General features: G+C 42.8%; 1 protein-coding gene across 1 annotated transcript in view; it reads left to right on the top strand.

Moving 5' to 3' along the window:
• Positions 1–217: 217 nt before the first annotated feature.
• PYGL (glycogen phosphorylase L) overlaps positions 218–14,487 on the top strand; it is a 37,124-nt gene continuing 22,854 nt past the window's right edge. Inside the window, exons 1-4 of the mRNA XM_045822665.1 lie at positions 218–637; positions 5,649–5,750; positions 8,748–8,826; positions 11,962–12,065. Of these exons, the coding sequence (XP_045678621.1) occupies positions 395–637; positions 5,649–5,750; positions 8,748–8,826; positions 11,962–12,065 (528 nt within the window). The 5' untranslated portion in view covers positions 218–394. The remainder of the gene's footprint in view (positions 638–5,648; positions 5,751–8,747; positions 8,827–11,961; positions 12,066–14,487) is intronic.

Genomic DNA, 14,487 nt, shown 5'->3' with positions numbered 1-14,487 from the left:
CTGCGTTCCAAATGCCGCAGATCCCACAGGGAGCCTCTGCGTGGCTACGTGACCGACCGAAGGTCCCACCTTCCACAGCCACTGGGCCAGCCCCGCCCCGCCCCATCCGGGCCTGCCCGGCGCTCGAGTCTCGCAGGGTGGGGTCCCCGCGAGCGCCACCCGCTACTCGACCCGGGAGTCCTGGGAGGGACCTGGCCCGCCCTCCGCCCTCCGCCACTCCTGCGGCAGCCAGCAGCGGGGGCGGGGCGGTGCTGCGCAGGGGCGGACCCCTAACTTTTCTCCAAATCAAAAGCAACTGCGAGGACGAAAGCTGCGGAGCCTCCTCCACCGGTGTCCTGCTGCCTGGTTCCTCCGGCCTCGCGCCCCGCTGGCTGCGCCACCCGCCGCTGCCGCCATGGCCAAGCCCCTGACTGACCAGGAGAAGCGGCGGCAGATCAGCATCCGCGGTATCGTGGGCGTGGAAAACGTGGCGGAGCTGAAGAAGAGCTTCAACCGGCACCTGCACTTCACGCTGGTCAAGGACCGCAATGTGGCCACCACCCGCGACTATTTTTTCGCCCTGGCCCACACGGTGCGCGACCACCTGGTGGGGCGCTGGATCCGCACGCAGCAGTACTACTACGAGAAGTGCCCCAAGGTACTGGCCCCAGCTCCTCCAACAACCGCAGAGGGGGGCGATGTCCGTGGTGGGCGGGAGGACCCCCCATGGTGACCGCTCCCCACTGGAGTCTCTCCCGGTAGGGGAAGCGCTCCCCGAAATCCGAGGAGGCGTTCTGGGTGGTGAGTGGCCACCCAGGGAACAGGCCGGAGCTCCACCAGCTCCGCACTCACGCCGCCCTCCAGCCCTACCCAAAGCAGTCGGCTCCCGGGGACAGCTCCCAGGGACAGCACGGCGTCAGGTCTCCCTCGCCTGACCACTTCACAATTTTTGGAACATTTATTCTCAACATTTAATCAAGAGGTGTCAGGCGCCTCCTGTCCGTATGCCAAGCACAGCTCTAGGCCCGTGGCAGTTGGACAAATCCCTGCCTTGGAGAAGCTTAATATTTAGGGATGGAAGACAAGTATATAGAATTCGCCAAACGGAAATAGCCACTGGGGGAGGGGGAGGAATTGGAGGAACCCCACTTCCTCTCCAGCCCTTGAAGGATGGATTAGTTGGAGAATGCCCAGTGGTTTGGGGCTTTTCCTAGGCATTGCCTGAGTGTTGTGGAAAGGTGGGTAGAAGTCCCACCCCATGGACAGAGCTCTACCCTCCCCGCAAGTTCCTCCTCCCCACCCCCAACCCGCGTGTCCAGTGAATAGGGTGTGGCGCTCCTGGGCTTGATTCCTGCAGGACGGAGGCCTTTCTCCCAGGACATGCTCAAGTAAGATCTGCCCCCGCAGCTGCTGAGAAAGGCCGTTCACAGACCACCCGGTCCACTGCGCCGGGTCTGCATGGAGGTTTGCTTTGGGAGCTTAGAAGGACACGGCCTCCCCCTAGTCAGTCTGGGAAGGGGGAGTGGGGAGGACTGAGGAAGGCTGCTGGGAGAGGGTTGTGTTGTGCAGAGTGAGGATGAGAGAGTAGCTCTGGCTGCTGCAGTGAGGTGGGTGTGAGTCAGTATTGGGAGAGGAAACTGGAAAAGCTGGTAGGAGGCATGTCAGAAAAGGTGAAAGACTGATATATCCTGGAGGCAGTGAGAAATACAGTAGGAATTTCTTTTTAATATGTAAAAAGCATGAAAAAGAAAAGGATAGTCCATAATCACAGCGCCTCCCCCCCCCAAAAAAAAAATCTGAGCAAAAGAAAGTAAATTCTCATAGTAAGAAAAGGCAGCTGCAACAAAACTTCCCAATGGAAAGTAACTTCCTCACTCTAGAGGTCCAGGCCTCTATCCCAGGGAAGACTCTGTGTGTGTGTATTTACTGTATGTGTTTTTAAATTTGCATGAGGGGACTGCTCCTTGCGCTGGACAGGTTTTTTTTGTTGTTGTTTTGGTTTTTTTTGTTTTTTTTTAGTTTTTAAACTGGAGAGTGAGGTGATGAGCTATATTTTAGGGCCTCACCCCCCCAAACCTCTCTCCCCACACACACTCTTCTATAGCATTTAGCACCAAGCCTCACAGAACACAATCCCCTTGTACGCATCTCCTCCGGTGGCTTATCTGGTACTTTATAGTTTTCCTGGTTCCCTAGCTAGTTTCTCCAATGGGCTCTCCTTCCCTACTTGAACGCAGGTATAAGCTAGGTATTCTGATAGTGATACACTGGGGATACAACAGTAAACAAGGTTCACTCCACACATGTTAATAAAGTATCTGCTCTGTGACAGTGCTCACCTCAACAGGAGTCCTTGCCCCCATGGAGCAGGAACTGGAGCCAGTAAGTGTGTCCAGTCTCCTCCGCCACCTCCCCTGAGCTACAGGAACTGTGCAGATGAATCCTGAATCTGGATCTCTGTCTGAATTCTTTTTCAGACTTCAGTCCTGCACTTCTAAGTGCTTGGTGAACACACATAGATCTCTTTCTATTTCCTCAAACTCAGACCATAATCTCTCCCAGTCCTGCCCCATCTTCTGTGTTTCTAATTTTAATGGCCTTGCCATCCTGACAGTCACCCAGACACAAAACTTGTGTCCTACCTTTGACTCCCTGTATTCCTCAGTTGACAGGTTGCCAAATGCTGTTGATTTCTGCAGATTCCATTGAAAATATTCTCCAGCTGTTTCATTTCTCTTACTGAGGCCCTGGCTGTTGGTCTATGTAGTAGACTTCCGACTGGCTGTCTGGGTTCCCGGAAATGATGAAACTGGCAGCATGCAGCTGAATTAGGGCTAGCAGACATATTTAGGTTGGCCAATGAGACATCCTCAAGCAATTTAATTTTGAGTGGTTTGGGGCAGACTTGTACACTACAGTTCTTGGCCCAGTGTTCTTCATTGTTATATGTGATCTATATTACACAGGTATTTTCTCTACCTGGCTCCAAAGGTGCCTGAGTTGGCAGTCCCAGCTCATTCTATGCATTGTAGTCCCACTAGCTTACAAAGCAATGTATCTTGCCCTGTGTTCAGGTATCATTGGCGCCCATTGACTAACTTAGTCCTTAATTAGGCATTTAAAGCTCTTCTCAGTCCAGGTGAACCTGTCTTTCCCATCTTATCTCCCATTACCCTTCTGGATTTACCTTGCTCTCCCAGCAAACCAAGGTGCTGTCCCATCCATGCCCTGTTTTCTCCACCTCTGGGCCTCTGCCCGCCCTGCACCCTTCACCTGGAATGCCCTCCTTGCCAGTGTCTCTATGCCCGACTCTTCCCTCCTGCAAGTCTCAGTTTTGTTGCCCCCTGTTCCGCCTGTCTTCCCAGAAGTACCCAAGTCCTCTGAGTAATGTTAGGGATAAAATTTAAATTACTTTAAAAATAGTGGTTACCATTATCTCCTCTTTATTTTATCTTTGCATGCTTTTTAAAAAATGCCCACATTTTCTAAAATAATTATTAGTGGCAGTAGTGCATGCGTATAATTTCTAAGATATGTTGGAGGTGCTGTATATTTTATTAACAGGAGTATGTAATAAATATTTAGAGACCACTGAGTAAGAGGATGGGGAAAATCTATTTTTCAAGGTCTTATATATCCCCAAATATAAACCGAAGTCCCCCCAAAATTATTTTTATGAGAAAATAGGAAATTGCCTTAAGTACATGTCTTTGTGAAGTCTGTCATATAACAAAGTCTCTCTAAATTATTTTAAGCAGTAACATTGTTTACAAAACCTTTACTTGGTCTTTGTATAATGTCTTAAAATGTCTTAAGTCCTTGCTAATTTGCAGTCATTAAAATGGAGGCAAAGAAACTTAAGAGATGTTGTCATTATTTCCAGGGGCATAACTTTACAATCACAAGTGTGGGAACTACAGTCAAACCTCGGTTTTTGAATGTCTTGGTTCTCCAACAATTCGGTTCTCAATCAGGTGGCTCACAGAACAACTGTCTTGATTGTCTAACAAAACTTTGGGTCTCAACTCTACCCGACAACCCTTTCATGATGATGCCTGTGTGATCGATCAGTCACGTGTCTCTCAGGTGACAGAGAAGACTGGACTTTCGAACAGATCGCTTTTCAGTGTTTTGCAATGAATTAAGTTCGAGAACCAAGGTTCCACTGTATATACTGTATTTATAAGCAAGCATTTTATAGTTCGTCAAAAAGTCAAAAGCAGTACATAATGGTTATTTTATAGAGATCATGAAATTACAGAGAAAAATACAGAAAAAAAACCCTGTGCTGATGTTATGCAAGTGGGTATTTTGGTATGAGATACTCTTGCCAGTGACACACTGGCCTTGTGTATGAGGGGCATCAGCCATGGGAGTGAGTGGTGCCATGCACCCCTTCGGCTGGTATCTGCCCAGGAACGATACCTTTTCCCAACTCACACAGAGGCACCCAATAGACTAATGAGGGCCCTGAAGACAGTGTTACAGATTTTCAAACAACATGGATAAATATGATGATGATGTGTTCTGGAAAATAGTGTTCAATGACCCACTAAATTTGGATGTTGACTATTCATGTTAAGACTTAGAATTCAATTATTTCATTAAATGAAAGTGGGAAAAAGTAAAATTTCTAAATTAACATTTTCATATGATATTTTAAGTATATGTATAACTAAAGAGTTACATATTACAATAGGAACTTGTTATATTGAACTACATTTATGTATTTCTTTATATTTTTGAGTTGACCAAATAATTTTCTTTTTGGTTCTTTTTATTGAGAAATGAGGGGAGTCCCTACAATTTTAGGTGACTTTATATTAATGCATTTATAGATTTTTGTTGTTTTGTGTTTGACAGAAAAGGTGAATTGATATGGAGAAAAAAAATACTGTAAAGGGGGATGATGAAGTTACTGATCTTTTTAAAAAAGAAATTAGTAAACTGCACTTGTGTTTTAAAAGGTTTTAGACAAGTCTGGCCTTTGCACCTTTCACTTGGCAGTGATACTATTTGCCTGGTACTGTGTTAAAGGCAGTTTCTCAGTAGATACTTCCATCGAGAACAAACACCAGTAAACCTGAGGTAGTCTTGTTACTGCCAGTTCATGATTTTCTGAAAATCAAATCAAAGTATTCTAAAATAATTCATTGTGATATTACTTACAGAAAGTAGTCATGGAGGAATACTTTGTAGCCATTGGGTATATCTGGAAGGAATTAATCTTTGTATTTCTTGCATGATTTGAGACAAATTCAGCCAACCCTGTCTGACTCTCATCCTATAAATATTTTACAAATGAGCAATGAACTATGGCAGTATGACTTCTCTTTGTCCAAAATATGTGCTTAATTTACAAGGCTCATGAACAGAAAAAAAAAAACAAACACAAAACATTGAATCTAATTAGTTGAATGCGTTTACTTTTTTCTCCCTGGAGGTAAAAGACACAGAACTACTTTGCCAAAAGTAGGATAAAATATGGTTTCCCAAAGCCAGTTGTCAGTAATGCTTTTATTTAGCCCTTCATACATCTATAGGAGTTTCACTGGAACCTGTGTCAAAGTCACCCTGCCTATTTGTTTTTTATCATCGGCCTGTGTATTATGTTGACCAGTAAGGTTGGCCTCATCGAGTTAACATGACCTCTCTTTCCTTTGTTTCAGAGGGTTTATTACCTTTCTTTGGAGTTTTACATGGGCCGAACATTACAGAACACCATGATCAACCTCGGCCTGCAGAATGCCTGTGATGAGGCCATTTACCAGGTACATTGTCTCTGTATTTCTCTCATTCTCTCTCTTCAAATTTCAAGTTCAATTCAGTAACCTTGGGGATATTCAGTAACCTCCCCCCCTCAAAAAAAAAAAGAAGGTGAAAAAATTGCTTCTATAGACATGGCTATTACAAACTATTAGAACTATAAACTACTAGTGACCTCTGGATTAAGAGAAAGAAAGTTTTCATTTAGGTAAAACTAAATGAAACTAGGGACCTAGTTTTACCTAATGAGAATTTTCTTTTGAAATCAAAACTTCTGACAGCATTCCCCAGCAACTCACATCTTAGAAACTAACATCTGAACAAGCCTTTTAAAAGTGCTCAATTCTGCCCCTGGCCAGTGTGGCTCAGTTGGTTGGAGCATCATCCTGTAACCTGTAACCTGTAAGGGAAAGGTTGTGAGTGCCTGTCGAAGCACATACCTCGGTATGTACAGGAGGCAATGATTAATGCTTCTCTCTCACACTGATATGCCTCTCTCTCCCTTCCTCTCTCTCTAAAAGCAATGAAAAATATCCTCGGGTAAAGTTTTTAAAAATAAAAATAAATAAAAGTGCTTGAATCCCTGCTGTCAGAATCACAAGCTTTGTTTTAGGCTACCTATCTACTTTTTAAAAATGGTCAAAGATTGACTTATTTTTGTATCAAGGCAATATGTGAAAATAATAAGCCTTTAAAATTCCATCATCATACTTTCTCTTTTGCTAAGTGACATGTAAAATATACTTCCTCCTTAAAGGAGAAGCCTGAAGTCTTAAACCTAATATGCTAATTTATTTTTATAAACATATTTAACTGTTTCTCTCCTGAACTTCAGGGACCTCCATACCAAAAACAAACAGTCCTTGACCTTTTTCATGTGGTTGAAAGGAGGACTGGGTAGTTGCAAAGAAACATTCTAAATGGGAGGCTGTTCAGACTGCTCCTTTTCCTTGGCTTGGGACCGCCCTGTCATGTGGTCATGTGGTCAGCTGCCTGTCACTAAGGGCTGGTTTCCTTTCTGCGAGTTAGCTAGAGTATTTCCTTGTGAAAGAACCTTGGCAGCTCCCCTCTGCTTCTCTTTTCTTGCCTTCCCCTGATATCAGCTGAAAACAATATACTTCCCGTGGCCTAGCAGCATATAACTAGGTGGGATGAAGTGACCCACATCTGTTTGCTCAATGTTTTTGTCGTCTTTTAGATGTAGATTTTTAGAATGAAAAAAAAAACCTGAATAAGTAGTTGACTTGCACAAGGTCCCCAGTAAGCTCTCATCATACCAGGGAGCAAATTTGAAAGTCCCTTCAACAATGAACAGAAGCAAAGACATTTTTAAACTCTTAGAAGACTTACCATATTTTGACATGTCTAATGTGCACCCATGTTTTTGTGTGCATTATGCACGGGATTATTATACCCATGCTACATAATTATTATACTCATGTATAATGTGCATCCTTTTTTCCCCCTCAAAAATTTGGGTAAAAAAGTGCACATTATACATGGCAAAATACAGTACTTACCAAAATGTGTGACAAAGCAATTTTTGGTGTAAGCGTAGAGATCCAAATAGGTGGCCATGGAAACTGAGGCATCAACTTCAAGCACGGTTGCTTCTCCTGCCTATGTTTTCAAGTGTATAAAGTGTGTTCCCACTTTAAATAACATCTCATTTCATGGATTGCATCACTTTCAGGTAAGAATGTAGTCATTTCACAACAGACCATCATCAGCTAAGCATGGGCTGAATTATGATCACAGGACAGGTCACTGGTTTTATCTGCCATCAGTTTCCTCACTGTAAGATGAGCAACCTGGAGTGATCTCCAGGGCTGCGGGATTCTGACGTGTGTCCGTAGCAGCCTCTAGCTGTGTGAATCCCAGTTCATTGGGGCAGGGAGCTGACTGGCTGCCAATTGCATCAGTCCCCAAGGCCACACACGCCTCTAGACCTCCCATGGCCTTTTATCCAACCCAGAGACAAGTAGAGGATTTGAGCTGTATCCAGCTAAACCAGCGATTTACAACCGGTCTGCCACAAGAATTTTTAAAACTTGCAATACCTGACTGTTTAATCAGGGGCACTGACCTCTTTTTCTCTTAGACAGTCAAATAAAAAAGTGACAATAACCAACATAATACTAACTATCCAGTGTGAATGAATCAAAATACTACCTATTTTTGTGTCAGATTGGCAGAAAATATATTATTTGGTGTGTTGCAGAATTGTATTAACTAGTTTATGTGTGCCATGAGATGAAAAAGGTTGGGAATCACTGATCTAGACCTGGGGGCTGAGGTTTCCTTGACTGCTGTCTGGCCCAACTCATGGGCAGTGAGTGATTCACCAGTTGGCTTTGGGTTAACAACCATTGACCCTGCTGAGTAAATATGCTGTGGGCCTGAAAAGATGACCTTTACTCCATCCTGCAACTCTGACATCATACCTTTGGATCATTTTTAAAATGCTTTGGCCCAGTTAGTGCCAACTTGGTTCTGGACTATTTCTTAGGTTTCACCCCAACAGCACAAAAAAAAAAAAAAAGAATCTTAAGAAATAATAATAGGTTAACATTTACTGAGGAACTATCTGCCCAGAAATAATATGAATGGTTTGTGTGATCTCACTTAATTCGCAACAACCCTAAACGTGGTACATACAGTCATCCAGTGAGGACTTACCTTTTGAATAAAAGAAGTGAGGCAGGGAGAGATGTGGTAGCTTGCCCAGGGCCACATGGCTAAGAAGGAACAGAGTCAGTAATGGACACTGAGAGCCCACACTTCTCTACAAGCTGCTGCTGTGCCGGTTTGAACAGTGTGCATTTGCAGTTGCCAGCATCTGCTGTGGGCATCTGATGCCAGAATAAGTTCCAAGGGAGCTGACAGGATTGAGCACACAGATAAGCCTGGATACCCAACCCAGAGCTTTAGGAAATGACTGTTCTCTCTGAAATGGCCTGCATTTGTATCCACATTCAGTGGTGTTTTCCTTTCATCACCAGCTTGGATTGGATATAGAGGAGTTAGAAGAAATGGAAGAAGATGCTGGGCTTGGCAATGGTGGTCTTGGGAGGCTTGCTGGTAAGTGACATGGTTAGTGTGTCATAGTGTTTGGCCCATCAATGCCTTCTCAGATGCCGTGCGTGACCATGCTAAGAAGAACCAAACAAGCTTCCTATGAGGAGTGTGTAGTATAACCTGGTTATAAATGTACTTGTTTTTGAGTTTGCACTGTGGTTTGATCAGTTCTACACAAAGAGCAGAGAAGAGAACTTGAACAAAAGACACATTGCTTAAAACCCTCAGAGATGTTGCTTAAAACCTTAAGGTTAACCAGATCCTTCCTGTGGACCTAAGGATTTCCACAGTGGCCCCTTTACTTCACTGTTATATGGCCACAGCTACTCAGTTCACATACTTGTGTGGTATGAGCTAAGTTGTCTGACCGTTGTGTTGTTGTCTTGTGCACTTCACAGTTTGCTTTTTGATGGACTAGTCGGTAATGATACACTCGTTACAGTATTGGTATGATTTAGTTAATTATTATTCTTGTTTGTATAGATGCAGTTGGAGTTCTTTGCTTTATTCAGGAAATGTTTTTTCAACATAGAGGAAAACATTAAAGATATTAACTCCATTAAGTTAAAAATATGCATACCACCCTGGCTGGTGTGGTTCAGTGGAGTGAGCTCCAGTTTGAGAACCAAAGGCTCACCTGTTTGATTCCTGGTCAGGTCACATGCCTGGATTGCTGGCCAGGTTCCCAGCTGGGGCCTGCAAGAGGCCTGTTTCTCTCACCAATCTGTTTCTCTCACACATCAATGTGTGTCTCTCCCTCTCTTTCTACCTCTCTTTCCCTCTCTATCTTAAAATAAATAAATAAAATCTTTAAAATATATATACATATACCTATGACCAAGCAATTCTACTTCCTGATTGATATCTACTATAAAAAAGCCCTCAAACATGCACAAGGAGGCATGTGAAAAATATTGTTACAGTATTGTTTGTAAAAACAAACTATTAGAAATAACCTAGCAAACAGGTAAATAAGTAGTGGAACAATCCATATTACAGAATAATGTGTAGCAACCAAAAAAATAGAATTGATCTCTTTGTAATGCCCTGGATAAACCTCCAGGGTGGAGGGGTGGCAATTTGCATTAAAAGCCATATAGTGTGCTACTACTTACAGTTTTTAAAAACTAATATTTTCTGTGAATGGATATACATACACACACATACATACACATACTCATACATATACTAATCCATAGAAAAGTCTGGATTTTTCTCTTTTTGATCTCTTCTAGAGAAGAGGGCAGAATCGAGGGTGGCAGTCAAGGTGGATGCTAGTCCTATCTATAACATTTTAACATTTTTTACAAGGAGGATGTTTTAATGTATTACTTGTGAAACTTAAATTTAATAGTAAAAGTGTACCACCACACATGTATGTGTCAGATTCTACTCTATGAAAATATCTATTCTCTTTTTTTAGAAATGATTCCAAAATATCATTTTACACAAACTCCCAGGTTACTAGAAACATGGGTTTCACATATTTAATCCTCTCTCCATTAGTTGCAGTGTGCCTTAATATTGCCATTAGTACTAGGAACACATTGCGTTTGGGATGCTTGCTCCCTTGTGAAATTAGTCATCAGGCAGTTTAGAAGGCTTTCCATGGGGCTGAGGGGAGATCCACAGAGGCAATGGCATGCACACCTAAGAATGGCCACCAGCCTGCCTGCCTTCTGTGGAAAGCCCCAGACCTTCCATATTTGTTGGCTGGGTTAACCCCATTCTGTGCCTGACTAATGACCTCGCTCCTTCAGTTGGCTGAGAGTGAAGTGGCAAACGAGGCTGAGTATTTCTCATTAGATGACCTCATTTCCTACCTGACTGAAAATCTTGGGACCCCAGTCTGGTCAGGCTCAAAGGATAATGTGATCAGGACCCAGGAAAAGACAAGTAGCCACAGCTCCAAGAGAGCAGAGCCAGGCCACATGGCACGGAGACTGGAAAACTTTTGTGGTGTTGCACTAACCTGAAGGATTGGCCACTGGCTTTTGTGGGTCTCTGTTTTAGGGCTCCACCATGAATCTAACTCGGTCCCTTTCTGTTTAATCTACAGTTTTCAATGTTCATTCCCATTTTAGATCCTGCGGTACATTTCCTCATTCTCTGCATATTTCTCAGTTCAAATTCTTAGAGGGGAAATCTGATTAGTGTGAGTAAGCCCTCAGGTTACACCTGGCTACTAGATAGATCCCTGCCCAGCCTGTTGATTGACTGCTCTGGATCAGGTGCTCTGTCATTAATGTTCTTGACAACAAGTGGCAGAAAATCTAGCCAAAAAAAAAAAAAAAATGGTTCAGCCAACAAGGACATGTGTTATCACAGAACAAGAAGTCCAGGGGACGGGTTATTCAAGGTTAGTTATTTGTCAGTGTAGCTCTGTCAGGACTCTGGGTCTCTGTGGGTCTCTTGGCTTTCCCCCATGGGAAAGTGATGGCAGCAGCAAGGAAAATCTTCCCCTTCACCCAGAAGACTCCTTAGTGCCTCTCACTGGATTGAATGTCATTGCAGTCATGCCAAAACCAGTAACTGGTGAAGGAAATAGAATTACTGTGATTGGTTAAGAGGCTTAGACTAGTCGAGCAAGATTCACTGCTCACCCAGACTCCCTGTAGCATATGGCCACCTGGTACCTGAACAACTTTGGAATTCCGTTAGCCAAAAAGAGAGTCTGCCACAGATGTCCATGTAGTCAGTCAGGTAGTCACAGGTCAGTTCTACTCTTCTGGAGCTGTCTTGTCAAGCAGGGAGCTCCAGTGTCCCTTAGAAAGGGCAGTGTGAGTGACAAACACAGTGACGGCCATGTCTAATGCAGGTCAACTTCCTTACCTCTTCTCAAATGAAGTGCCAGCATATACACAGTGATTATTTTAAATGGTGAGGTAATAAATAATGTTTGTTTTCTTTTTATACATTTTTGTATTTTCTAACTTTCCTATAGTGTTCATTTTACAATTTTTAAAATGTTACTTAAAAAATGAATACCCACTATGTAGCAGTGTCTGTGCTTTAAAATAGAAATGTGGTTGCTCATAGGAAAATGTTTTGTGGCTGTCACGCTTTTTAGTAAAAGAGACCTGAAAAGTGAATAACCTTGATGACTCTGCCTTTTGGATTGTGTTTGGATTGATTTAGCCTGCTTCTTGGATTCCATGGCAACCCTGGGACTTGCAGCCTATGGCTATGGCATTCGATACGAGTATGGAATCTTCAATCAGAAGATCCGAGATGGATGGCAGGTATGTGAGCCATGCTTTTAAATTTTGTCATTAAAGTACTTCTTCATGGTGTTCTGGATGATTTATAGTTTACAGACATTTAACATGGAACTTCACTGATTCCCCTTGCACTTGGTTGACATCAGTGAATATTGCCGCTCATCCCCCTTTTGTATGTATAAGAGCAGAGAGCCTGCCAGTGTCATTCACCACCAGATCCAGAGCATCTTATGCAGTGCCTGACTCACGAGGGTGCTCTGAAAGTATTTATCGCTGAGTGTCTAAGTGCGGACCACCTACACTGTGTGACGTTCGCTCTCTGCGGCCTGCTAAATGGAGGAGCACATCTTTTGACTTTTCTCTCCCAGTAACCTTTCATGGTAGGAGCATGTTGCCATATTACAGGTGAGAAAATTGAGGGTCTTAAGAAATGGAGTTACCTCAGATCACACTGCTGGCAAACATGGGTCTGTCCCCAGGTTTCCAGACCCAGGTTCAGTATTCTTTTCTGTGCTCCTTAGCATGCCTATTTAAGAGATACATAAGCCCAGGGTTCTGATTTTTTAATAAGGTGAAAGCAGGCAATCCTGTTAGCTGTCACATCAAATAAATCTGATACATGTTTAATATGTATCATTATAGTGCTCTGTAGGTTTGCACAAATAGTAATCAATCCAAACAAATGATTCTAGTTTTACTTTACTTTTATTTTACTTTTATCCTCACCCAGGGACATGCTTGTTGATTTTAGGGGGGGCTGGGAGAGAAACATCAATCGGTTGCCTCTCTTACGCATCCCAACTGGGGATGGAACCCTCAACCTAGGCATGTGCCCTGACTTGGAATCAAACCCACAACCTTTCAGTTTACAGGATGATGCTTGAACCAACTGAGCCACACCAGCCAGGGCTCTAGTTTTACTTTTATTCAACCAAACCAAATTCTTAGGAATTTGTTTCTCATATCTTTGGGAACTCCTTGAGTCTACACTCAGCCTTGGTGTGGACAGTCTTCCCTGATACTAAGTGTGATTTAGGCTTTTTCTCTCCCTACCTTTGTTTCACATACATACACCACTGACAAAAAGATACTGGTTGGTTTCCCAAAAAGCCTGAGTTCTTTCAGCCCCTCCCATACTTCCGAGAGTCCGTCTGAGGGCAGCATACTCGGATTGAATGGGAGGGTGTAGGCTGGAGCTAATCCCAGGGGAGAGGAAGGACAGTGAGCTCAGTGCTCCTGCTGCCGTCCTCTTGCCCCTTTCTCAGTGTTTGGACACTCTGGGCCGAGGAAGAAAGGGGCTGAAAGGTTTGGTATGATGCAACAATGCCCCAAGGGAAAAGTCTCAAAAGGAGAATATTGGGAATATGTTAAAAGATAAACTTCCAAATTTTGCTAAGGACCAGTGTATCTTCACCTACTTCTCAGTAAGTCAGGAGTCAGCATTGTGTAGGAAAAAGCTTTTGGGCCCTAATTTCAGATTTAATTTCTAATTTGAGGCCTAATGGCCACTCATTACCCTTACAAGATGTGTTGCCTAGACTAGGTCACCCAACTTCTCTGAGCCTCAGTTTTGTCACCTGTAAAATGGAGATGCCAGCTTCACAGAATTATTATGAAAATGTGTAAAATGTCAGCACACAAATAGACATTCAATAAAATGTTCATTATGCCTAAGGAAAGGAGGATGATTTAATAAATTGTTATTATATAATATAATATTAATGTAGCCATTAATATTATTTTATTAATTTTAATGAAATGGGAAATTATTTGTTAGCTGAAAAAAGGAAGTATAAAATCATATGGATGGTATGACTCAACTCTCCAAAGGCAGCCAAAAAAAATAAAGGGCTAGAAAAAAAAATACATGAAAGCTTCAATAGTAATTATCTCTGGGAGATAGGATTACAGGTGACTTTTACTATCTTCTATTTGTGTCTCACAATCCATAATTATGAAGTATGTGTTTCAGAATCATAAAAAGCTGCGAAAACAGAGTAATTGGGTCCCTTCCCTAATAAAATAACCTAGAGTTATGTGGTAAGAAGCTTCTTACTAGGTAGGCATTCCAGTGTGGCCAGTGTTTTGACATGACTCAACCAAGCAATACGTGGTATCCATTCTCGTTGAAAGTGTTTTCTGTGGTACTCATTATACCCCAAATGTCTAAGGATTTCATTTCATATCTTTTAACTACTCTTGTGCGAAAGATTGAAGAGAAACTCTGAAAATCAATCTCAAAAAAATATCTTTTTCATTGCATTTTCCCCAGAATTTTATGAAAGGTCATACCTACTACCTTTGCCACTTCTAAATGGTCTTTATTCCAAGAAACCATTCCTTCTCTCCTATCATACCAAGGAAGTATATGTCTCTCCTGCCAGACCAGGAACGATGTATTATCCAGTGTTCTTAAAGAAAAAAGAGAGACCAAGTGGCTTTT

The sequence above is a fragment of the Phyllostomus hastatus genome, unplaced genomic scaffold (assembly GCF_019186645.2).
Source record: "Phyllostomus hastatus isolate PE091 unplaced genomic scaffold, TTU_PhHast_1.1 phas_scaffold_501, whole genome shotgun sequence".
NCBI classification, from domain to species: domain Eukaryota; kingdom Metazoa; phylum Chordata; class Mammalia; order Chiroptera; family Phyllostomidae; genus Phyllostomus; species Phyllostomus hastatus.
This window is presented reverse-complemented; position numbering and strand designations above follow the sequence as displayed.